General features: G+C 37.0%; 3 protein-coding genes across 4 annotated transcripts in view; 2 read left to right on the top strand and 1 right to left on the bottom strand.

Moving 5' to 3' along the window:
- The first annotated feature begins 1,280 nt into the window (after positions 1-1,280).
- Positions 1,281-4,298, top strand: LOC128220743 (uncharacterized). The gene is made up of 3 exons (XM_052929248.1): positions 1,281-2,096; positions 2,354-2,687; positions 3,136-4,298. The coding sequence occupies exons 1-3, from the start codon at positions 1,699-1,701 to the stop codon at positions 3,904-3,906; spliced, it is 1,503 nt and encodes a 500-aa protein (XP_052785208.1). The 5' UTR covers positions 1,281-1,698; the 3' UTR covers positions 3,907-4,298.
- A 452-nt stretch (positions 4,299-4,750) lies between these two features.
- On the bottom strand, positions 4,751-6,052 carry LOC128220157 (putative nuclease HARBI1). Its single transcript, XM_052928436.1, has one exon. The coding sequence runs from the start codon at positions 6,050-6,052 to the stop codon at positions 4,751-4,753; it is 1,302 nt and encodes a 433-aa protein (XP_052784396.1).
- Positions 6,053-17,700: 11,648 nt separating this feature from the next.
- LOC128220757 (alpha-mannosidase 2x-like) overlaps positions 17,701-26,813 on the top strand; it is a 29,227-nt gene continuing 20,114 nt past the window's right edge. The window contains exon 1 of one of the 2 annotated variants that reach the window (XM_052929262.1): positions 17,701-17,781. In XM_052929262.1, coding sequence (XP_052785222.1) covers positions 17,769-17,781 — 13 coding nt within the window. In that variant the 5' untranslated portion in view covers positions 17,701-17,768. Of the gene's footprint in view, positions 17,782-18,792; positions 18,954-26,813 lie in introns of those variants that run through there. The other variant, XM_052929263.1, reaches the window with a different exon arrangement.

Genomic DNA, 26,813 nt, shown 5'->3' with positions numbered 1-26,813 from the left:
GACCCACAAACATATCAATGAGTACCGATAATAGTAGAAAATATAAAATGATGCCTCCCGCTTGATTTTACGTCCTTACCCAATGGGTCGATTGTTCAGAACTTTGTTAAAATTAACAACATTTTTAACGTCATCGTTGTTATATTTAAAAGCGTTTTTACACTGGGAGTTTAATGAACACACGTGTGATCTGCTGTATTTTATAATCAAACGTTTAAGCTTTACTTGTTTTATGCAAATATATGAGCAAATCATTAAATATTTCACCTATCAAAGTTAATTACGATGCCGTGATTGACTTTGTTAACTTTAAGTTTAACAACGTTCCGGGCAATCGCACGGCGGGGAATCCACGCTCGACTCGAGCCGAAAATCAAGGTAATATATATAATTATAATAGTTTCTTGAATTTCAAACATAGCCTATCATATGCCCTCTTACCTAGTGTGTATAAGCATATTCTTGTTTCCCTTGAAACTTTAACCGTTTTCGTGAACACTTCTGCAATGTGTCCAACATGTACGAATTCCGACTGGTAGGTTACAGGCCGATTTATCATTTTGGCTCGGATTTAGCGGAAAATTAGGTAATAGTTCGAGAAAACCGCATACTACAATGTGTACGCGTCGCCCCTTGTAGATGCTGTTGGAAACTTGTTTTATGACAAAACAAATATAATGGGTCATCGGTAAGTAGATATTGCCAGTATTATATCATTCTCATTTCAGGCCCGTGAATATTATTATAGTTTCGTCATCAAAGTATTACACTCATAAGTTAAGAGTCACTTATTGTAACAACTGTCTTTAAATTATGCTTTTTTCATCTAGCAATGAACAAATATGTTTGTTTTTATTTTAACTGATAACACTAAACCCGTTTTGGACGGCAAATGACCATCTTATTAAAGAGGCACATGCCCGTGTTATTCGTTGTAATTCCAGTATGTCCGATCTCAGTTAATGGTACATTCACAATAAGACAAATATGTGTTATTAATATTTTCGGAATAAGACTGATATTCTACACACAGCTATCTTGTTAGCTTATGTAACACCCCAGTTACACACAGCCATCGGTGATTGATCGGGGTTTTTTTAGAAGTGAACCGATGACAACGTATTTAACATTGATATCACCTATTGGTCACCTGTTTTCCACCTATCAACTGCTATTGGGAAAAGATAAGTTATATCGGTGAAAAATAACCGATTGGGATTTTTAAACATGTTTAAAATTCTCGATCGGTGAAATTAGTTTACAAATTACCGATTGACAACCTGTCTACAACCGATATCACCGATGAGCCACCGATAGGCAACCGATCAACTAATACTTACCACCGATAGAATAAAGATGAAAATCAAAATGCGGGATTTCGTCGGTTTTGATCGGTGGTTAATAGGGATTCAATCTGTGATCGATCGATTGCCGCCATCGTGTCATCGGTGGGTTTAATTTGTAAATGGCCAATCGGTATTTATACGTACTCATCGGCTGTTGATCGGTTGCCAGACGCTTTTGATCGGTGACCAGTCAGATTTTGTGAGTGACTAATCGGTGGCTAGTCGGAGACAGAACGGCGTTCGATTGGTGATGTCGGGTGTTGCTCGGTATTATATAGGCCGTCGCCAGTAGTTTTGCTCCAGTTTCTGCAGTAGTTTAATCCGCGCCACATTGGACTTAACTTCTCTGACAATGCCTGCAAAAAAGAAATTTAAGAAATCCGACAAATGCAAGACCCCCATGACTGCCTCTGATGAGGTCCCACAGATCACAAAAAGATCCATCGTCAGGGGAAGTGCTTGTTGCCACGGTGCCAGTGGTACAGTTGGTGCTAAAGACGGAAGCGGTAGTGGCGGATCCAAGCAGCAGCATTCCCCAGAGAACTGCTCAGTGGATGTCCTTGAACCTCGTAACGTCTCTCCTATGATGAGTGGGAATGATTCTACAGTAGTCGGCAAAGAATCCTGTGATTCTGTTCATGACGATGCCTCTGATGTTCATGACAGTACGGATGGTGGAGAGACACAGGAAGACGTCACTCAGAACACCAAACCCAAGTCAAAGACCAAGAAGCCCAGAAATCGCATAGTGTTAGTAGCATTACATGCACTTCAGCAATATCTAATTAATTTAAAAATATAAAACTGATTCATTGTAATTAATTTTAAATAAATTTAAAAAAAATATGTCAACTCCTACCATTTTTTCATTCATGTTAAGCTCGTGATTTGCTTAATCATTCCATTTAAAAAATTATGTCGAGCCCGTGTTGAGATATGACGGAAAATGCATGTGTTCTCATCCTATGTAATTATTTTCAAATGCTTTGTTTGTTGTGTACTTTCAGTATCATCTCCGAGGAAGATCAGGACAAGATTCGTGAGTTCTTGTTAGCCAATGACTTCCTGTACGACAAACACAGAGACCAATGGAGGGATACACAATCCAGGGAGAGGAAGTGGGAGGAGCTGAGCGAACTTATAGGCCGTGATGCCAAGGATATCAAACAGTGGTATCAGTCCACAAGGTCCAAGCTGAGTGAAATCAAGAACAAGAAGGTCACTCCATCTGGGAGTGGTTTTGAAGTAGAAGGAGTCACTGACAAGGCCAGGAGACTGTGGGAACGTTTCCAGTTTCTGCTTCCGCACATAGGTGCAGTGAAATCCCGAACTGTTTGCAGCGTAAGTGAAACAATTTGTTTTCAGTAAAAGTTATTAAATATAAAATATAAACATTATTTTAACGTGTACATTTTGTTTTATTTCACATTTGTTTTCAGTTTCCAACATTGTTTTTAAACGTTTGCTCTTTTGTTTTGTTTGTGTTGGGTTTTACGTAACTTCGACAGTATTTCAGTCATTGCGCGACGCTCGGCTAATAACAAGTGGAGGAAGACTCCAGAATCTCGTCTGAGTTGCACAGACAAACAACTTGGTGAAAACACTGACCTACCGCAAGTCAGCCGGAAGGCTTTCTCACATAAAGATGTTCACCCCTTGCGAGGCTCAAACCCACATGGGTGAGAGACCAAGGGATTGAGAGTCGGATACCATACCACTGGGCGCCACACCGGTCCCCTGTTTTTAAATGTACATAACACTAAAAAGTATTGTCTTTAATGTTTTACAGATTAAGCAGAAAAGAGCAGCCAGACTTCACGTCCAACTTCCTGACCTTGATGACGAGGGCCAGACTAACCGAGTTGTCCCCACACAAGAAGCCGAAGAGGACGTCTCTGCAGCTGATGCTTCGTTAGAGCGACCAAATAGTACTCCTCCTATCTCTGCGTCTTCAGACCCTGCCACATGCACGCGACCTCCACTTGTGCGTGACCCCAAGAGAGCCAAGGTAGTCGATACAGCGCCTGATGAGGGTATCCAGGCTCTTGTCCGTTGTAGTCAGCAGCTAATGGTGGTAGGAGACAATTTGGCAAGGTACCTCCGACCAGAGAGTACCGCCCAGGAGCGTCAGAGGCAAAACTTTGCCGACATGAGTGCGAACATTCTTAGACAGCTGCCTGAGGACCTGTATATGGAGGCATCAAACCGCATTTGGACTGTTCTGCAAGATGTCCAGCGAAATGCCCATGCACGCAGTGACACTCAAGCTCCGCCCCAACCTCAAGCTCCAGTTACAGGCAGACCCATGTCATACCAGCAACCACAGTGGCAGCCTGATCCCTCACAGTGGACCAGCAACCCACCTCAAGCCAGCGTGTGGGGTTCTATGGGGTGCGATTATATTCGCCAAACACACCCAGGTTACCTCCAGGGACAATCACAGTCACAGGAACAGTCAGCTCCCCGACAAACCTTGCCTGAGGACATTTTCACAGCTAGCATGGTGACAGCTGGTATCCCTGTCTCCTCACAGCCTGAGGAGGGCTCGGAAGACCTTTAGACGAATGACAACATGAGGACAGGAAGTCCACAAGAAGTGCAGTTTTGTTTGTTGTACTTTTTATGTTTGAACGACTGTTTGTGTAATTGGTGGTGTAACTGCATTTATGGAAAACTGTTTAATTTGCTTTTCACGTAACAATATATTTGTTTCAATTAAACTGAGGTACAGAGAGTATATTTTTATCTGTTTATTTGGCCCCTGGTTTTTATAATAGTTCCCCAATTAATCACAAATTAATAACACAATTGTAAAATTTAGGTATTTGTATTCACCACTATTGGTTGTCTGTGTTGATCGAGAATGTTTTTTTATAACCTCATAACAAAATTAATGCACGCGCGATGACGTCAACGTTGTTCTGCTGGAAAAACGTGACTTGCAAATAACGTTGTAACATACCATATTGTTTTATTATTCACTATAATTAATGCTAAATTATAAAAAATGGAGGGATTTTTTTTAAGTTTTCATCGAGGTATGAAAAACACCCTAATCACATATTCTAAGAAGCCGCTTTGCGGTTTCATAGTATGTGATCAGTTTGTTTTTTTCATACCTCTATGAAAACGTAAAGTTTTTATCTTCATTCCTTAATTAAATAAGTGTAGCTCAGGTTAAATGATATAACAATCTATGAACAACGTAAATGGCAAATTGTGTTTTTATTATTAAAATCAAGTAGCACAAAACAGTTTCAGCTGTTAACTTGCAAACAAAACAGTTTCAGCTGTTAACTTACAAACAAAACAGTACAATATGATAAAAGATCTCTACAATCAAATGTCATTTCAGGTATGAATATTGTTTCTGTCCTGTCATCTCACTATAAACTATATTGTGGCTAGTTTATCATTCTGTCTTGCCAAGGCACAGACCCGGCTGCACTATTAAAGTACTTGGATAAGTACTCCCTCTGCTGTTTGGCGTCGGTTGCGTCACGATTATGGCCCCTTACTTGCTGGATTGCAGTCAGCATCTCATTCGTTCTCCAGGCTCCAGGAACAAGGTTATGCTGGTCATCCTCTTGGTCCAGTTGAGCTTGTTGTAGGCCGGGATACCTAATCCTCATTAGATTGTGCAAGCACACACACGATTCAACTATGGTTGCAGCAATTTCCGGTGTTTGCTGCATAGTTGTGAGAAGCACTCTGAATCTGGCCGCCAGGATGCCAAATGCATTTTCGACCACTCTTCTTCCTCTAGATAGCCGGTAATTGGTTATGAGCTTCTCCCTTTCCAGGCCGCGTCTTCCAAAGGGCTTCATCAAATAGGTCCTTAACCCAAAAGCATCGTCACCAAGAATGAAGTAAGGCATATCACGGTCATCATTTGGAAGAGGTTCTGGAGGTGGTAAGCCAATGGTTCCATCTTCTAGCATCTCACTGAGCTCTGAATTGTTATATATCTGGGCATCTGACATGTGCCCATGACCTCCGACGTCTATCCACAGAAACCTGTAGTTGGCATCAACAAGAGCCATGAGCACAATTGAGAAAAATCCTTTATAGTTGTAGTATTCAGAGCCGGATCTGCGGGGCTTCCTCAGAGCAATGTGTTTGCCATCAAGAGCTCCACATGCATGAGGGACATTCCACCTCCTTTCAAACTCTTCAGCTATTGGCCTCCATTCTTCAGGTGTATTGGGGATAGGGATGACATCTTCGCTATATGATTGTACTATGGCCTCGCAGACTTCTGGGATAAAGAGGGAAATTGTTGAACTAGCCACCCTAAAATCATAAGAGAGGGAAGGGTAGGAATCCCCTGCTGCTAGGTGCCGTAGTGTTACCGCCAGCTTCAATCCGGGATCTAGGGCTTTTCTCCAGTGGGTGTCCGACTTCTGAAGTCTGGGCGCGAGGCGTTGCAGAAGCTCGTCGAACATTTCCGGTGTCATCCTCATATAGTTCTTGAAGGAGTTGGTGTCCCCTTCCCGCAACTCTGCAATAATGGTGCTATACTGTCCAAATTGAAGCCTTCTCTCCTGGGTTAACCAGGGCCTGGTCCACCATCTCCTTTGTCTTCTTCGGCGGCGTCTATGAACAGCTATGGGCTGCTGAACGAGTTGAATAGCATATCTGACATTGAGAATTGCCTGCTGCTGCAATATGACACCGAATTGCTGGATGGCTCTGCCATTCTCCATGATGTTATTCGGTCAAGTACTCAACTGCAAATAAATCATCGGTTCTCATCACTTAAACATGTTGTTTTAATAAAAGAACCGACAGCAACCTATATCAAGAGATATGCAAGCTATTAATTACCGATATCGCCGATCGGACAAAGATGACCACATGTGAATCACCGGCTATATCAGATGGAAAGTGTTTAACCACTGATGACTAGCTATCAAACACCGATTATTCAGCGGTACGCCCGATTTAGCTCCGATTAGCTCCGATTTACAAACGATAAAAACCGATAGTATTTTAGCATTTTTATCGATGAAAACATCCTTATCACCGATCCAACCCCGTTTGAGTAACTTTTGGCCACCTACCAGCAACACATGAAATGTTTTTTTAATCGATTGAACAGTTGTCCATCGCCGATAGCCAGTTACACAGAAAACCAGAACTAAAATCACGCATGACAACCGATCAAAACAGCGAGTAAAATGACCGATTGGGGACCGACCTTCTGTGTAACTGGGCCATTGCATAATTGGATTATGCTCTTGAAAAGGTCAAAGTTTCAACATTTTTTAACACAATAGCTCCAACTTTTTAAGCCAAAATTTACTGAAACCTCAACAGTAGTAATACGTTCACAATTTTCGGTTACTTTCGGCCAACCTCTTTATGCGTATCCTAATTAATCATTCATGATTAGTTTCAATATCATCATTTCAGGTGTAAGAAAGAGAACTTAGCTGATCATCGCGGCAAGCATAACATATCTAACAGACACACATGCCAATGTGGACGTGTCTACCGGTACTCCTACGGACTAGCGCGCCACCGAAAAACATGCAAGGCTTAGATTGGTCTCTCATAATAGTATGATATACTCTGGAATTGCATGGCACTTTTGATTCTTTAACAGTTCGTTGTTTAACCGTTGAAATCATTTGATGTAGAAGTTAGATGTAACTGATTTCAACAGACAATTACAAGAACAATATTGTTGATAAAAAACAAAAACAAATGTAAACTTATTTTGGGCAATACATGTTATGCTAATTTTTCCATACTGAAGACTATCAGCGATTTGCTATTGTGTTTGTTATTTTTTCGATTTTATATTTGTTTGTGTGTCTGTCTTGCCATTTGACTAAACTATAAACGTTTTAACATGCTATCAACTTATATCAGAATACAAATCATTATTGGTGGTAACCTTATAAATTTGTAAGCAGAAAAATCAAAAGTATAAAAACAGCAGTCTCTATTTGATTTGATATGATTTTATGATTTTAAATGTTGTTTTAACTATATAAAAGTGATAATGGCATAGTAAAATATCCGTTTAAATTTATGTGAACGTATATATTTGGCTTGAACACTAAAATTAAGTCAAAGAATTTGCAGTCCAGACGGCAACCTATATATTGAACTACAACCTATCTCTTTAAAAATCGGAGCTGCAACCTATCATTTTCTTTTCGTTCACATATATTTTAAAATTATTCAAATATTCGTCAACAAATGCATAAACCTCTTATATTCAAACAAAATTTAAGTTTTGTATGTGGTTTTCTCGAACTATTACCTAATTTTCCGCTAAATCCGAACCAAAATGATAAATCGGCCTGTAACCTACCAGTCGGAATTCGTACATGTTGTACACATTGCAGAAGTGTTCTCGAAAACGGTTTAAGTTTCAAGGGAAACAAGGATATGCTTATACACACTAGGTAAGAGGGCATATGATAGGCTATGTTTAAAATTCAAGAAACTATTATAATTATATGTATTACCTTGATTTTCGGCTCGAGTCGAGCGTTTTGGTGACGCCATCTTGCACTGAAACCAACCACTTGCTCAAGTTGATACCCCGCCTTGAAATGGCCCATCGTTGATATATACGTGTAGATATCATAGTTCTATTCATATCAACGTCTTTTATGCCGCTAAGCGAGTAGCTGCCAGTAAACGACGTTCATGTCACTTTCTTTCTATGCGTGTTTGTATTTGTTTCTACTGACGAAGGCGCAACGCTGAAACGCTTAGACATAATTTTTAAAACTGCATGACGCGTTTGCGAATTTTTTATTTAGATTTATCACGATAAGATAGAATTGTAGGAATACACAACCTGGTAAGAACACGGACACAAACATTCCAACCACCATGAGAGAAAGAAAGTATTTAATAGCCTCCGCCATATTTTCTCTTCAAAATTATGAAATAAACAATTAACAAAGGTTGCTAATAAAGTTTGATAAGGTGTTTATCGACTTGATGAAGCGATATGGACCTCGGGCGAAATTGTTTTGTTTGTTAAGTATTAATTAAGTTCAGGTCATTGGCAAAAGCGGCAGATAAATGCCTATGGCCATTTTAAACAATGTCATGTACATTATATACGATACGATATGTTTATTGCGTAAAATATTATACAATTTTCATAGCATGTAAACAAGTAAATCAATGAATGGAGAAAAAGTACACAAACACATTTTCTGGAGCTGATACAGTTGCAATGCTATAACATCCCATTATGGTAAGTATGTGTAAATAAATGTATAGAACATTTGTATGATTATAACAATTGTCTTGTGCAATTTTCAATACGAATAATGTGATATCTAAATAAATTCATATCAGTTTCTCTTATCTGGTTAGCAAAGAAAATATATTTTGCTAGATATAAACATAACGAGATAACTAAAATAGTAAAGTGTCATGTTATAATAGTGAATACTGTATACTTAGTATTTAAGAAACAGCTAAACTTCCAGGGTGAAGTTATTTAGTTTCATAGCAACGTTAAAATATCTAGCTACATTAAAGCTGCACTCTCGGTTTAAGAAAAATGCATAAAACATTATTTTTTTAACTAAAATATAAAATATGCGATCTAATTTTTTGTCAGCAGTCTTAAATAACTGGTTTCAATGAATTTTCGCAAAAAAAATGGCTCGTTCAAAGACAAAAAATAAAAAAGTTATCAAAACGTTCAATCTGTGAGAGTGCAGCTTTAAATATATTTTTGTTGAGGGGGGTATTATAAAATACTTTAACATTTTTATAGAAGGTCTGGAAGCGTTACTAATAGATAGTAAATCTTTGTCCATTCCATTGTTAACTTTACAGCACACACACACACTGATGCTAATCTTTTTCATATTTGTCCGGTTTGCGCAGTGGTTAGCACACTCGCTTCTCACCAAGGCGACCCAGGTTTGATTCCCGGCATGTGAGTTTGTTTTTTGGTCACCAAGCCGGCCTAGTGGGTTTTCTCCGGGTACTCTGGTTTTCTCCACAACACAAGACCACACACTCGCGCAACATCGTGCCAACGAGAGTGACTTAGTATAAGCTATCATAGCTTCCTTCACAATCGTTGTAAAATATGTAATGGTTAAAGTAAAATTTGCAATTGCTATTTATATGCAGACACTTTTCAACTGGTCATAAGTTTTATCAAATTATCGTCTTTGATATGCATTATTTATTTTCAAAAGAAAATTCGTCCTTAATATCTAAGTACAATATCAATATTGGCATTTCTTTCATGCTTTTCGATGAAGTATGGAGTTTTATCAGTGAAATAACAACAGTAAAAACATCAAATTGATATTTGAAATACGAATGTGCAAAATCCACTCGAGTCGAATACAACCTCCCGGATCAAAACGCAGTATTAATCACCCTATTGTCATGTCATAAGGATTGCAGCCATGTAAAATAAACTGGTGACGCATTCTACATTTCAACATAGGACGATTATTCGTATTAACCTATATTAATAATATACATCAGAGATAGTATCCGCAAAGGCATCAAATTAGTAAAAAAATGAATTTGACGGTATAGTATGGTTGAAAATGGACAAAGTATTTTTGGTAACAATGAAAATTGGTATTTGGTATTCACATATATTGCACCTAAAGTTCTCCTATGCACGCATTCTATGATCGGGATATATTTGTGACGCTAGAGCAAGTAATTGCACAGTTCTGTAGACAGGGACGTACGGTGATGTTTGGTGACATGAACAGTAGGGTTGGGCGAAAGATTGATTTCATTGAAAATGAGGAATTTAACGGCTTAGAATTCAGTGAACAGCTAAATGAAAAGCCCCCGCGGCGGGCATCAGCACATCAAGGGAGTAACCGTTACGGTGAACAATTAATACAGTTATGTAAAGCGGTCAAAATGGAAGATCAGGGACCCAGGGTGATAACGGGGAAATCACGTGCATAACGCATAACGGTGAAAACGAAATAGACCTGCTTTTGACAAAATACAGTAACTTTGAATTCATATCAGACTTTAAAGTCAATGAATTTAATGAACTCTCAAATCATGCGCCACTGACATTTATTATTAAAGTTAGATCGCATAATGCAGATCGACAGTGAAAAACGAAAGTTATTTATAAGTGGGATGAAGAGTACAGAGGTCGTTTCCGTGGCGATATTACAAGTGAGTTAAACAAAGTAAATGCCTTAATTAATGACGATAACAAGAGTATTGATGAAAAAGTAAACGGTCTGAGTGAAATAATCACATCAAAAGCGAACGGGTACTTTCAACGTAACGTTACATACACTGCGCACAGCTTAACTGACTATGAAAAGCAACACAAAACATGGTTTGACGCAGAATGCCGAAGAAAACAATCGTTGTATAAGCAGTCATTACAGACTTTTCTATGTCACAGAAATGTAGAGTGTAAGCGTCAATTCCTACAACACAAACGTGACTACAAATTCCATGTCAGAAAGGTTCAACGGCTATTTAACAGGAATAGAGCTAGGTCGATGAATGAAATGCGTTACAAAAAACCACGCGAGTTCTGGAAAATATTAAAAGGCCCGCGCAATGCTAAAACAGATACGGAAACATTAAAAAGTGAGAACATCTTTAAACACTTTGAATAACTCTCCCAGGGAATGTCGAACGATGAACCGGATGTAGCTGAATTTGTGGGTGGATTTAACGAAAGGGAACGAATCGACCAACCATCATATGTAGAACTCGACTATCGAATTACACTCGAAGAAGTCCGGAAAGCGTGTAGTGAATTAAAACGCAACAAAGCAAATTTGATAAACGAGTATTTTTAGAGACAATAGAAATTATGGTGCATCCATTCGCAGAACTCTTTAACCAGATTTTTGACACCGGTGTGTACCCCAAAAATTGGTCAATCGGAGTTATTATTCCACTATTAAAGAAACAACCTGCTGGCGATCCCAACAATTACAGGGGGATAACTCTGATAAGTTGCCTTGCGATGTTATTCACTACTGTTATAAACGAGCGTTTAAAAAAAATGGGCCAATGCAAATGATAAACTTTCAGATGCCCAGTTTGGATTTAAGCAAAAGCACGGAACATCTGATGCTGTTTTTGTTTTACATGCCTTAATAGAAAGGTGTCTTACTGACAAGAAACCGTTATATGCTGCGTTTGTGGACTTTCGAAAAGCATACGATTTTGTCTCTAGAGTATCTTTGTGGTACAAGTTAATTAAGCAGGAGTCGACGGCAAGATGTTTGCAATATTGCGGGATATGTATAATGACGTTAAATTATGTGTTAAATACTGTGAAAATGTCTCCGAACTCTTCGCAAATAACATAGACTTATTTCAAGGGGAGATAACTTCCTGCATAATGTTTTATTTTTTCCTAAATGACTTGGAACACTCACTTCAAGATAACGTGTTCTGGATTATCAGTAGACGAAATAAACATTTTCCTAATATGGTACGCCGACGACTGTTTATTGTTGAGTGAAACACCGGAAGGGCTCCAAGACCACCTCAACACGTTATCACGTTATTGCGACAGGTGGAAACTACATGTAAATGTAGAGAAAACGAAAATAGTTTTTTTTTTCAAAAAGAGGGGGCGAGCAGCTTTGAACAATTTCATTTGGACCTATAATGGCACAGCGGTCGACGTGGTGGACGAATTTATTTATCTTGGGTTCATGTTCTGTTAGAACGGGTCTTTTAAAAAAGGGATAGATGCCTTAGCGACTAAAGCGGAAAAATCTTTGCACTCGTTGTTTGACATAACAAAGGGGATTGAAGCGCCGTTAAACATTATGATAAATCTGTTTGATTCATATGTGACATCAATTTTGTGCTACTGTGGCGAAGTATGGGGGTTCTCAGCAGCCGAAAAGGCGGAAAAGGTGCACAGGAAGTTCCTCAAACGAGTTCTTGGTGTCAAGATGTCAAAAGTGAACGTAGCGGTATATGGAGGGACCGGACGCTACCCGCTAATCATTACTAGGCAATGCAAAATTATTAAGTACTGGTTTAAGCTTGTTACAAATTATAATGGGAATTGCATTCTTAGCTTTTTGTATAATGAAGCCCGTAGGCAGTGTGAACATGGCGTTGAAAATTGGGTTTTTAAAGTGAAACATTTACTGTGTTATAACGGCTTTAATGATGTTTGGTATTATCCGAAATCTGTGAATGTAAACGTATTTATGGTTTTGTTAAAGCAAATACTGTTGGGTCAATACATTACTTCTTGGAGATTGGCTGTAAATAACTCACCAATTTTCGCATTATATAGGAAGTTAAACTTGTATTTGAGTTCTCTCCACATTTATCAGTTATAGAAAACAAGAAGCAAAGACATGCATTAGCAAAAATAAGACTATCATCCCACTGTTTAGAAATTGAACATGGGCGCCATAGAGGAATTGAAAGAAGAAATAGACTCTGTACTTTGTGTGACAAAGGTGTGATCGCGGATGAATACCATTTCGTTATCGAGTGTAAAGCTTACAATGAGCTTAGACTAAGGTTTATTCCCCCAAGATATAGGATTCGACCAAGCAGGTTTAAATTTGTGGAGTTACTGTCAACTAAAAATAAGACGATTCTAAACAGTTTATCTAATTTCTTGTGTAAATGTTTTATTAAACGTCTTCATTTGATAAATAGTATAACTTAATAACGCAAATCACAGTCAATTGTATTTGTATTTGTTAACATATCGCTCTCAGCTTATTTTATGTATGTTTACTATCATGCAATGACTTGAATGTTTTCATTATCGTGAATATATGTATATTTATTTGTACATTTCTTGACGTTATGCCTAAACTTTCTATTTAATCATCGATATGCTGTATATGCATAAGATAATAAACATTCTGTTCTGTTCTGTTCTGTATATTCATAGGGAAAGGGCTCACCCTAACCCGTAAAACATAAAATGATCACTCATTGAGTTAATTATTTTTGCTCTGTTCCAAAGAACACATAGGTCATTACGCAGTATGTTCACTGGGGATTTATTTTGTTCAAATCATCAATAATCAAGATTAAGCATTTTTATTTATCAGAATCCAATTTAACTATGTATTGTTGATTAAGCTACTTACATCACTTAAGCCTGTTAAGCTAAATAAGCTTCGAGAAAATCGAGCCTGTGGTTTATGGCAATTGCTAATGAGTTTTGGAGTAAGAACTTTGATTAGTGAACATATGATCTGCTTTATTCAGTAAGTTAATTATGATAGAAGTATAGTAATAAAATATGAATATGAAAATGTGTCTGTCCCTTTTCCCGATGTTTATCGCCTTATCTGTCATTTTGTGTGCAGTTGAACCCCGTTGACTCGAACTCGCTTGGCTCGATTTTCTCATTGGCTCGAACTGGATGTAAAGGACCGATTTCGTTAGACTGAAGTGATAAGCATTCCCGCTTAGCTCGATTGACCCGAGGCTCGGTGTTATTTCGGCGGTCCCTAGGAGTTCGAGCGGTGTTCGACAGAAGTCAAAAGTGTATACAATATTTTACCGAATATAAATACAGGGCAGTTTAGTTGGAGGGTTGTAATAATTGCGTCACTGGTAAAAAGAACAATTGTCAGTGGCTGTAACAAAAGTTATCATTTGAGGCAGAAACAAATATTTTCAATAACATTCTAGTATTAATCAAGAGCGAAGGTATTAGAAAAGAAATAGATGAGTGGATTAGATCAAGAGGAAGTAGGAATGAGGACTGCTAATGCCCGAATTCATTCGGAACCCCTCGGCCATTTTCATCGAAAACAACCTCGGATGTATGCCGGTAAATCAGTAGAAATAGTCCGTATTTATTATATCATTAGTTAAATGTAGTGTTTTATTTTGTATTTGTATATCTAAGTTTAAATCGATTGCCAGTGAAGTGTATTATTGCAAACACAATTAAGATTCCCAAGAGTAATGTCATTAAGTTTAACTGCTAAAATTAACTGCGGACTTAAACATTATGCTTTCTGAGTATGTGAACCGCCGGATATAAATATGTGAACATGTTACTACGGTAGCATAGAGGTGACATGTGTGTACGGTAGCATAGAGGTGACATGTGTGTACGGTAGCATAGAGGTGACATGTGTGTATGGTAGCATAGAGGTGATATGTGTGAACGGTAGCATAGAGATAACGTGTGTGTACGGTAGCATAGAGATGACATGTGTGTACGGTAGCTTAAAGGCGACATTTGTGTATGGTAGCATAGATACGACATGTGTGTATGGTAGCATAGAGGTGAAATGTGTGTACGGTATCATAGATGTGACATGTTTGTACGGTAGCATAGAGATGACATGTGTGTACGGTAGCATAGAGGTGACATGTGTGTACGGTAGCATAGAGATGACATGTGTGTACGGTAGCATAGAGGTGACATGTGTGTACGGTAGCATAGAGGTGACATGTGTGTACGGTAGCATAGAGGTGACATGTGTGTACGGTAGCATAGAGATGACATGTGTGTACGGTAGCATAGAGATAACGTGTGTGTACGGTAGCATAGAGATGACATGTGTGTACGGTAGCTTAAAGGCGACATTTGTGTGTGGTTGCATAAATACGACATGTGTGTATGGTAGCATAGAGGTGAAATGTGTGTACGGTATCATAGATGTGACATGTTTGTACGGTAGCATATAAAATGACATGTGTGTACGGTAGCATAGAGGTGAAATGTGTGTACGGTATCATAGATGTGACATGTTTGTACGGTAGCATAGAGATGACATGTGTGTACGGTAGCATAGAGGTGACATGTGTGTACGGTAGCATAGAAGTGACATGTGTGTACGGTAGCATAGAGATAACATGTGTGTACGGTAGCATATAGGTGACATGTGTGTACGGTAGCATAGAGGTGACATGTGTGTACGGTAGCATAGAGGTGACATATGTGTACGGTAGCATAGAGATAACATGTGTGTACGGTAATATAAAGGTGACATGTGTGTACGGTAGCATAGAGGTGACATGTGTGTATGATAACATAGAGGTGACATGTGTGTACGGTAGCATAGAGAAGACATTTGTGTACGGTAACATAGAGTTGACATTCGTGTACGGTAGCATAGAGTTGACATGTGTGTACCATAGCATAGAGATGACATGTGTGTACGGTAGCATAGAGGTGACATGTGTGTACGGTAGCATAGAGATGACATCTGTGTACGGAAGCATATAGACGACATGTGTGTACTGTAGCATAGAGTTAACATGTGTGTATGGTAGCATAGAGGCAACATGTGTGTACGGTAGCATAGAGACGACATGTGTGTACGGTAGCAAAGAGGTAACATGTGTGTATGATAACATAGAGGCAAGATGTATGTACTGTAGCATAGAGGCAACATGCATGTTTTATTCCGCTTGTTTCATTTCGTTCATTCCATTCCGCTTGTTTTATTCCGCGTATTTCATTCCGCTTTTTTCCACGCATTTCGCGTTATTCGTTCGCTTGCTTTATTAAGCTTTTTCATTTCGCTTGTTTCATTTCGCTTGTTTCATTCCATTCTTTTAATTCCGCTTGTTTCATTCTGCTTGTTTTATTCCGCGTATCCCATTCCGCTTACTACATTCCGATTGTTTTATTCTGCTTATTTCATTCCGCATGTTTCAGTCCGCTTGTTTCATTTCGCTTTTAACTTTAAGTATTTCATTTCGCTTTTCTTCTTCCGCTTATTACATTCCGCTTGTTTCATTCCGCTTAGTTCATTCCGCGTGTTTTATTCCGCTTATATTATTTCGCGTGTCTCATTCCGCTTATATTATTTCGCATGCTTCATTCCGTTTGTATAATTCTGCCTATTTTATCCCGCGTGTTTTATTCCGTTTGTTTCATTCCGATTGTTTTATTCCGCATATTTCCATTCCGCTTATTTCATTCCGTTTATTTCATTCCGCGTGTTTTTTCGCTTATATCATTATGCGTGCTTCATTCCGTTTGTTTTATTCCGCGTGCTTCATTCCGTTTGTTTCATTCCATTTGTTTTATTCCTCGTGCTTCATTCCGTTTGTTTTATTCCGCGTGTTTCATTCCGTTTGTTTTATTCCGTGTGTTTCATTCCGTTTGTTTTATGCCGCGTTCTTCATTCCGTTTGTTTCATTCCGTTTGTTTAATTCCGCGTGCCTCATTCCGTTTGTTTCATTCTGCTTATTACATTCGGCTTGTTTCATTCCGCTTATTTCATTCCGCGTGTTTTATTCCGCTTATATTATTTCGCGTGTCTCATTCTGCTCATATTATTTCACGTGTTTCATTCTGTTTGTTTAATTCCGCATGCTTTATTCCGTTTGTATAATTCTGCCTATTTCATCCGCGTGTTTAATCCCGTTTGTTTCATTCCGATTGTTTTATTCCGCATATTTCCATTCCGCTTATTTCATTCCGCTTATTTCATTCCGCGTGTTATTTTCGCTTATATCATTACGCGTGCTTCATTCCGTTTGTTTTATTCCGCGTGTTTCATTCCGTTTGTTTCATTCCATTTGTTTTATTCCTCGTGCTTCACTCCGTTTGTTTTATTCCGCGTGTTTCATTCCGTTTGTTTTATTCCGCGTGTTTCATTCCGTTTGTTTTATGCCGCGTTCTTCATTCTGTTTGTTTCATTCCGCTTGTTTTATCCCGCGTGTTTCATTTCGCTTGTTTCATTCCGCTTATTTCATTCTACTTGTTTCATTCCGCTTCTATCATTACGCGTGTTTCATTCCGTTTGTTTTATTCCGCGTGCTACATTCCGTTTGTTTTGTTCCGCGTGTTTCAGCTATAATTTATTTGCTAGCTCGGTCAAGTCACGATATAATTTAAAGTTGTGGTGTTTATTATAGTTATACGAGTATACCCCCAGCTGAGCTATTGAAAAAGTGTCTTCTTGCGGTTGTATACAGACCGTGAATGAGAATTTCGGGTAATCCCACTAGCCGATACACTGTATTTAGAAAGGCCGTGATAATAATCTAATGTTTATCTTTCGGAAGAATAGTTCTATTTATCTATTTATAAATCTGTATTATTTATCAATGCATTTATTTGCTCACTTATATATGCAGTACACTTATCGCCGTATAAGTCAGATACAATTATTTAACGTTTGAACTTTTGAACTTTAAAACGAAACAAAAAATGCTAATTTTAAAAGTTTTATTTATGCCTTCCATCCCAGTTTTGTATTGTGGAAGGGCCTCATATACATTCCGTACACAGTTTGGTATTGTGGAAGGGCCTTATATACATTCCGTACTCTGTTTTGTATTGTGGAAGGGCCTTAAATACATTTCGAATGACCTCAAAACGGCGTTAAAGATATCAGAAATGTGCAGCAAACATACCGTATCTTGCCGTCAGCAAAGATAAAACTTTAAGTTTCAGTGCAATTCGTATGTGTGTTTAAATTGTTGGACACTTTACAACCAAAAAGCATGAAACCACCAAGTAAGCTTTTAACATTTTTCATTTGAAGTCTAGCAAATAAGAACATGTTTTTTATTTATAAAACAGCGCACTTTAAGGTTATCCCTTTTGTTTAATCAATTGTGACTTTGGCATACTATAAAGTAAGTTGAAAGAAGTTTAAACTGTAATCTGATAACTGTTATTGGATGAACTTTTAATATACCATGAAATTTGGCATGAGGTGTATACAAACATGAAGAGTTTTGAATGAGAGTTGAGTAAGTCTGATTTAAGTGCATAGACAAACTATTTATAAAGGCTAACTCTATATATAGTTAGTATCGTCCTGATGTCTGCGCCAATTGGATCACAGGACAGTTTCTGATCTATTCGTTTCGAAAGTTAGTTTCAGCTACCGACGAAAACGACCGCAAAAGTACCATTTAGTCAATTATTGGTCTTATAAAGGTATCCGGTGTACAATAAATATGTATTTTGGCTCACTGAGCGATGCATTTCCAAATGGTACCATAAATATATCTGGTCTTGTTCATTCAAATTTATAATTATAACCTTTGGTTCAATACAATAAACCACTTTATTAAACATTGGATCCCTTGAATTGTTATTAAGAAATTCGCACATGCGCACTGGCTAGGAGTATAGAGACATTTCACGCGCAATACAAAGATACATATGTTTTATGTTTTTGGTCTTCTAAATCATTGCGTCAGTTTTGATTTGATGGTTTAGAATACAAAAAAATACTCTTAAAATCGCATCGCTCTATTTTGAACAGCAGTGAAAATCAGCGCCATAGCAAATGACGGATAAACTGCTGACTTGTAATTAATTATGCACTGTGTTTAGAACATTGCTATTTATGTTCACTGATAAATCTCTATAAACCAACGAAAGGCAGTTAAAACTGATTGCTTGTTTACGCTTCTTGGTAAGCTATTAATTGTATTGTTCGCTGTCCATTGTCGAAATAAGGCGACACGTTGAATTTGTCAATATCCGTGAATAGCCTTTACACATTTGTTTCCATTGAGTAAAGATTTGGATTCCACCTTGATCAAATATCAAAACGCGCTCGATAATGTTACTTTTGGTTGTAAACCATGTTTGGGCTGCGTACTCCAGGTATTACAGTAGGGAGATAAACTACTGTCAATAGTGGGATAGTAAACACGGAGTTAAGATAACAGGTAGGCTTCAGATTAAGAATGCTACTTTTAAATGTGATATGTTACACAATGTATATGAAGTTATTTGCGAAAACCTTTTAGTTTTATTCTTAGTTTGACTTTTCCATACATGTTTATACTTGATCATTGCAATAGCAACTAGAGAATTGTGACTTATGTTTGTATGTATATAAATATGAAAGTGTTAATGTACATGGAGCAGATTTAGGCAATGGAGTTTTATGGTAGTACAAAATTACACTGAACATCCTTTGAGAAGAAATTTGAAATTTCATGCAAAATGATACTTTGGAATAAAATTTCAGTCTTTCGGACAGTCTGTCTCGAGTTAGACATATTGGTAATTTGATCGCGTTAAATGGGCAAAAATTAGAAAAAGGAAGCAAACTATTGTTTTACTTCCTGTTTTAGTGCAGTGATATACATAGAAAACAGGTGTTTATACAGAATTAAATTCGGAAAATTTACACTACATTATAGCATCGTATACAATACATTCAGACATTCTACACTATCTGCCATGTACGTGAAGTTGGCGGCCTAGCGGCGTGAAGTTAGCGGCCTAGCGGCGTGAAGTTAGCGGCCTGGCGGCCTGGCGGCCTAGCGGCGTGAAGTTGGCGGCCTAGCGGCCTGGCGGCATAATTTTTTCTCTATTTCCAAGCAATTGTTAATGCGTTGGGTTTTTTTTTAAAAAAAAACAATGATAAATCAGCGGCCTAGCGGCGTGAAGTTAGCGCCCTGGCGGCCTAGTGGCCTAGCGGCCTAAAATTGAATCCTATCTCAAAGCATGTATACATGCATTTTCTTCTAAAACAATGACATATTAACTGTTTTTATGCACAAATTAACACTTTGAAGCTTTAAGCGCTTATCAACGGTTTTTTTTTCAAAGACGTCGATTAAGCAGTCAGCTATTTCAAAGCATTAAACATGCCTGTTCTTAAAGCAATGATATATTTACTGTTTCATGCACAAATTATCACTCTGAAGCGTTTTTCAACTTTTTTTCAAAAAAGTCAATCAAGCACTTCAGCGGCCTAGCGGCCTAGCGGCCTGGCGGCCTAAAATGCTATCCTATTTCAAAGCATGTTTACATGCATTTTTTCTAAAACAATGATAATCGAGCACTTCAGCGGCCTGAAAACAGAAAATATATATAAAAAAATGGAAGGAGAGGCATGTTCACATGCTTTGAAAAGCTGACTACTTGTTTGACATTTTGAAAAAAATGTTAATAATCGCCTCAGAGTGATAGTCTGTGCATAAAAACAGTTAATATATCATTGTTTTAGAAGAAAATGCATGTATACATGCTTTAAAATAGGATAGCATTTTAGGCCGCTGACTTCACGCCGCTAGGCCGCTGAAGTGCTCGATCGACTTTTTTGGGGAAAAAATAAAAACGCTTCAGAGTGATAATTTGTGCATAAAAACAGTAAATATATCATTGTTTTAGAAGAACAAGCATGTTTAATGCTTTGAATTAGCTGACTGCTTTATCGATGTTTTTGAAAAATAATGTTGATTATCGCTTCAATGTGTTAATGTGTGCATAAAAACAGTGAATATGTCATTGTTTTAGAGGAAAAATGCATGAATACATGCTTTGAAATAGGATTCAATTTAGGCCGCTAGGCCGCCAGGCCGCTAATTTCACGCCGCTAGGCGGCTAGGTCGCTGAAGTGCTTGATCGACTTTTTTGAAAAAGAGTTGAAAAAAAGATAATTAGGCCGCTAGGCCGCCAACTTCACGTCGCTAGGCCGCCAGGCCGCTAGGCCGCTAACTTCACGCCGCTAGGCCGCTAACTCCACGCCGCTAGGCCGATAGGCCGCTAGGCCGCTAACTTCACGTACACCTATCTGCCGTAAAATTTTTAGATTTTATTCTGTTAAGATTCCTAACAATATTCAGTCTTCACAATTTTATAACAGGTCCTTTTCTTGTCAGAATTTTTATTGATAAGATTGTTAACAGTCTGTTTTGGAGTTTATCCCGTTGACTTTGTTTTAAAAGATAGTATAGTTTTCATTTATTATTGCATATATATATTTAAGCTGCACGCTCACAGATTTACAGTTTTGACATATATAAAAAAAATTTCTTAGATTCAGCTATGAATCAATGCCTTCAATTCAGTGATATAAGATAATTTAAAATATAACATATCTCATTTGTTTGTAAAACTGCCGAAAAATCCTTTCAAATGCGATTTGATCTTTTGTCAGCATTCTTTTATGGTTTCCAGACATTTACTCAAAAATCGGCTCATTCCAATGAGAAAAAAATAATAAAAAAGTTTTCAAAACAGCCAATCTGTGAGAGTGCAGCTTTAAGGCATTTGGCCCAAGCGTAAATATCGATATATACAAAAATCAGTCAATCAGTCAATCAACCGGGTCCATATGTGTATAGGCATTGGTTTCAAACGATATGTGATTGGTTTAAAGGTTCATAAACCAGATCAATTAACTATAACTATTGTATTTAAGGTGATATACTTTCAATTTCAAGTTTTCCACACAGCAAAAACTATCATTTTATGGAACCCGATGTACGATATGTGAATTCTGGATGCCTAACTTATATTTGCTAACCAGGCATCAAACTTTAACATAACAATCAATGGCACAATTACATGTAAAGCCTTATTGTACTGTGGACACCTTGACTTTCATTAAATGCATGTGAAATCTGACTTTAGTCAAATTTTGAGTAGTACTTGCAAAATGTTGTCACATCTTTCGAGCGATATATAAAAAAATAATGTCAAATATTAATGAAATAAAAAAGCTTAATGTGAAAAAACCAGATTCAATCTGTCATTCGCTATGCACGCACACGCACTTGAAAGTGATAAAGAGGTGTTCGGGAACCACGCTGTTCACGAAAACAGTATAAGAAAAAGGTTTTGGAGAAATTAAGATTTTCAAGATTTCGGCGTTTTTGAGGTGATAAACAGTAGCCATTGAAATATCCGTTTAAATTCTTTAATATATATATATGTAAAGAAGGAACAAAATATGTTTTGGCAAAAATACTATAAACATTTAAGACATCTTAAACTATGCATGGAAGTTTGTTTTTTTGCTGTACATTCTGACCAAACTTTTTTCGGTTTACACCATCAGTTGATACTTAAAACCGGAGAGGGGTTACTGCGTGTTTGTTAATCCAACTTTTGTACCAATCGCTAGGTCATTTTGACGAGATATTAACGTTTGTTTGAATATGGGAGGATCATTTTCGATTATCTTGTCTATGCGCAATTCATATTTCGAAATATGCTCACTAACATCAGCTATTAACACGTAAATGACATTTGTAAAGAAATGTAGGGCAGCCTACTTGTGGTTTATCAGCGTTGATATATTTTAGACGAAAAAATACTGAAATTATAGATCAGGGCTTGTAATTTTAAAACCTCTTAAATTTCACTTAAATTTAAGAATGGAATCTAAGTGATATAAGTGGAACTGTAAAATTAATTGGCTAAGACTAAACAGACTCATTGAAACCTATCTAAGGATAAGACAAGTAATTGAATACTGGCTCTAGTTCTCAAGCAAAAAACGAACACACTTAACAGAACCGAACAGAACAGTTATTAAGATACAGTCATGAAAATTATACAGCTTATGACTATCAACGAAATCATCATAGCATGCACAACCGTAAAAAACAATTTACATGATTACAAAAAAATATATAACACGTTGTTTCAAGATAGCAATAACATCCAGTTTAAGTCAGCCTGTAAGGTTCACTACATACTAGTACTCTCTTGTTTGCCTTTGTAGTAAAAGCAGCCAGCTTGTGTAGCAATGACTTCTTTTTAGAGTTAAAGACGTGTAATAAGTTTTAACATACTCGGTCGGGTACGATGATAACTAGTTATATAAAGATCTCTTTATTGTTTATATATATTTACAAAATATTCATCTTCAACGTTATTCAATGAACATAGATCTGTGTGTATGTGAATATTTTTACACACAAAAAAGCAGTAGAACTTAATTTCCATTGTCTTTGCATTGGACCAATTCCTGTAACATCTCGTAATAATTCAAATGAACTTCATATAATTACATTTAACATCTACAACATACAATGTGTCGAATGTGTGGCTCGAACCTCTGACTTTTGGATTACAAGCTATAAGTGCTTCTGAGCTTTGTTGTCGACATGTAAGTCTTACGGCAAACTGCAATTCTTAAAATTTACCTTGTCGTTGAATTAATCGCGTTCGAAAGAAACATAATTCACTTTACAGACTTTTGCAATTATGACAACGAATGAGTTTCTAATTACCTTTAAAGTAGGGATGGGAACGAGTAGTAAAATTGGTACTCGAGTACTCGGACAATCTCGGACAATCTTCCGATCGAGAACTCGGGTACTCGATTACTCGGATAACTTGAAATGGTTTTCGGGAAAGACAAGTTCGTGTAAACTTGTATTGTTCATGTTCTTTGTGCGTTGGTCGATATATTGGCCATTTCATCTTTAAATAAGACTGTCATTATGTACCTTAACAGAAAAACCGATAAAAAGAAAATAAATGTACTATAATGTGAATCGAAAGTAAAACTCGGATCATATTCGAGCGTCTAGATGATCGAGACTACACTCAATAATGAACAACATTCAACATTACACATTCTCATTCATCAGAGGTTCGATCGTCCTGAATCTAAATAGCATCATCACTCTGGTGAACGAGAATCATCAGAATGGAATTACTATGAACGAAAATTATATATAATTGTTTAGTTGTTTACTTCACGATATAATATTTGAAATGACTTTTTTTCATACTGAAATATTGTTGTTTACCTCATTAATAGGCATAATTCCTTAAGATATCCACCAATCAATTGTGATAATCATTGCCAAAAAAAAATGCCCATTGAGGAACCATTGCTCGTAACGGTCGTTACTAATTCGCGCGTCACTGTCCATTGAATATGAAAGTTATTTAGACATTTTACCCCAAAGTTTACGATTTGTAGACTACGACTCTCTGTGACCCCCACTTCATATTCAGACCCCCACTTCATATTCAGACCCCCACTTCATATTCAGACCCACACTTCATATTCAGACCCACACTTCATATTCAGACCGATAGTATCGCTAGAAACAATATTGTTAGAAACCAATGATATTGTCTTTGTTTTAATTCCAATGATATTGAAGATGAATTTCACTTTATCTGTGTCTGTCAAGCTTTTAATGAGTTTAGAAATAAGTATATTAAGAAATGCTATTACACAAGACCGTCTGTATTTAAATATTTACAACTATTGCAATAAAATAATGAAATGGAGCTTATTAAACTTATATCTGTTTTTTTAAAGATTCGCTTAAAGTAAGATCCACAATAATTCATGTTAGAACTTAATATTGTAACATTTGTTCATCCTCTGATTAAGATATGTGATTTTTTGTATATACACACATTTGCATTGATCAGCATAAACGATGACGATGTACACTGTACAAGTCGAAATAAACTGGCTGGCTGTCTGTCTGTCTGTCTGTCTGTCATTGGTAAACAATACGATTGTGTACGAGATGTCCCGCTAATGACTTCGCTAATTGACACCAGCGCTATTTGCAAATTTGGTTCGAATAATGACTTAAAACAAAGATGACTTTTCTTTTTCTTCACCATTTTAAATGAAACAAGGGGCAGTTTATACCGATTAAAGACCGGTATACACTAAATAAATTTTGTACAAAAAATGAAATTTGTTACCTTCATGTGGTAGTTGTATGGCTGCCGAAGGTATACCTGTCATTTGATGTTTAATATACTCCATTTTCTTCCCTGTAACTCCTTTTTCCCATATGATTTTTTTAGATCCTTTAAAATTGAGGTATAATGCAAATATAAATGCAAATGCAATCAAAAGAAAAAATAATTTTAAAATGTGTTTTTGTTTTAACATTATTTGTTCCATTCTTATGTTACAATAAAACCAATGGATATTGGCTGTTAAACATGAACTCGATATTTGGTTTAAATCAAGATCAATATAGCGTCGCTTTCATGTTGCTACACAATTTATTAAACTGTATAGTAGTTATTGGGATTTCTGTAATCCGGCCCATAAATACTGCACCCGTTAACGGATATATGAATGGACAATGGATTGGAAAGTAATCTTAATTTATGTCTATATATATTTATTTTGAAAGCTCGCAGAAATAGATCAGCAATCATCATAGTAATTTTACAATATAATGCTTCCCAAGCACGCGCTGGGAGACAATGTTTCCCGCTCGCGTTCACTGTTGGCGCCAAATGCGAACAAAACACAACAGTAGACTTACAAAACACACACAATCGCACGTGTTTTTTTTCACTTAAAGATGCACTCTTACTCCTAAACAAGATGTACCATACTTAATACAATAGTTTTAATTTACCCAAAAGGATTCATAAAAATCGATAATATTGGTTCTTATAAAGGATACTGTGTTTAATTTAAAAGAAAGGTTCACAAATGAACTGATAGTTGATCACTGTAAATGTTTTAGCACTCACCAATCATTTAATATGTGTGCGTTTTCAGCCATTAAACACACGGTTACAATCGAGTGAGCAGTAATTATTTTCCATAAATGCATTATTTAGTAAGTATTTAAAGGTTCTTCACTCAAATCTTATGTTTGTAAGACATGTATATGAAATGTTTTTAAATAAAAGTTTCATTTAAATAGCGTTGATGGGTATTCTGCGTCAGCAATGCTTTAAATGGATTTCTTTACAATGTTTTTTCCATGTACATATTTCCTGGATTAGTTCATTTTCTACATACATGTATTGGTTGAAAGGTATCAAAAGTTTGTATTTGAGTATTCTATATAAGTCAGGAATTAATCCTCTTATTGTTGTTGCTATTTGCAAATTAGGGCACTTTGTTGACATTTTGCAACTCTCACAACAACTGTCAATTACTTTATTAGAGTCAATTATGTTCACAGCGGGGATTAGAGGAACCGTAAATTGTCTTCTTGGAAACGCGTCAGATCTGATATTTACGTCTGTAAATCGTGTATTTCGTGAATTTTTAAAAAATAATCAATTCGAGTACTCGAGTAGTGATTTGGTACTCGGGTACTCGGATGATCGATCGAGTACTCGTTGCCATCCCTACTTTATAGGGACTATTTCACAGTTTGTTAGTCAAAGTGTTATTATTAAGAATCTGACAGCTGGATTCCTTCAACGAATGTTGATATTAGCTCCAATAGTGTCGTTGCAGTCAACAGTTTTGATCGCGTTAGTAACGCAATTCAGCAAAAATTTGTTGCTTGACTGGTTGATTGACATGATGCTACCAGTGTATTTGATAAAGGTTGAAATATGCGTCATGGTAAAGTGTTTGTGACCGAGTGGTTAAGGCGTAGCTAGGTTTTTAAAAATAATAATGACCGTTCCGGCGTGGGTTTGCTCCCCATTACAACTAGAATATTGTTTTATATTGTAGTTGTGTAACTCTGCATTGTCAATATCAAAGAGTAAAATAATTATAAAATACGTGCTTTCATATGCATTACCGGCGAAAACTCAATTTTGGTTCAAAAGCATGAGCGAGTCACTTTAAGTATGGTGTAGATCTTCACATTCCTAATCGTTTGCATCGGTGCGTACACATGTAAACAAGCCCGCAAGGTAAACGCGTTCTAGTGTTTATGGTATTTTAATTACCTTATGTGGATACAACATACTTATATGAGATAGCAAATTAGATATTTGTTCACACGCGGATATTTTATAGCCCACAATGTTCGCGAAACATATGTTGATCAAACAAACATTAGCAATACAGTTAAAGACGATTTTACGGATCG

This window comes from Mya arenaria, chromosome 15 (assembly GCF_026914265.1).
Source record: "Mya arenaria isolate MELC-2E11 chromosome 15, ASM2691426v1".
NCBI lineage: Eukaryota > Metazoa > Mollusca > Bivalvia > Myida > Myidae > Mya > Mya arenaria.
The sequence above is the reverse complement of the archived record's forward strand: the minus strand, read 5'-3'. Positions and strand labels throughout refer to the sequence as shown.

Bases quoted from the DNA above. Each gene is read 5' to 3' on its own strand.
- LOC128220743 (XM_052929248.1), top strand. From the start codon at position 1,699: ATGCCTGCAAAAAAGAAATTTAAGAAATCCGACAAATGCAAGACCCCC. The intron at 2,097-2,353 runs GTTAGTAGCATT...GTGTACTTTCAG, and splicing joins AAGCCCAGAAATCGCATAGT to TATCATCTCCGAGGAAGATC. The intron at 2,688-3,135 runs GTAAGTGAAACA...AATGTTTTACAG, and splicing joins AATCCCGAACTGTTTGCAGC to ATTAAGCAGAAAAGAGCAGC.
- LOC128220157 (XM_052928436.1), bottom strand. From the start codon at position 6,052: ATGGAGAATGGCAGAGCCATCCAGCAATTCGGTGTCATATTGCAGCAG.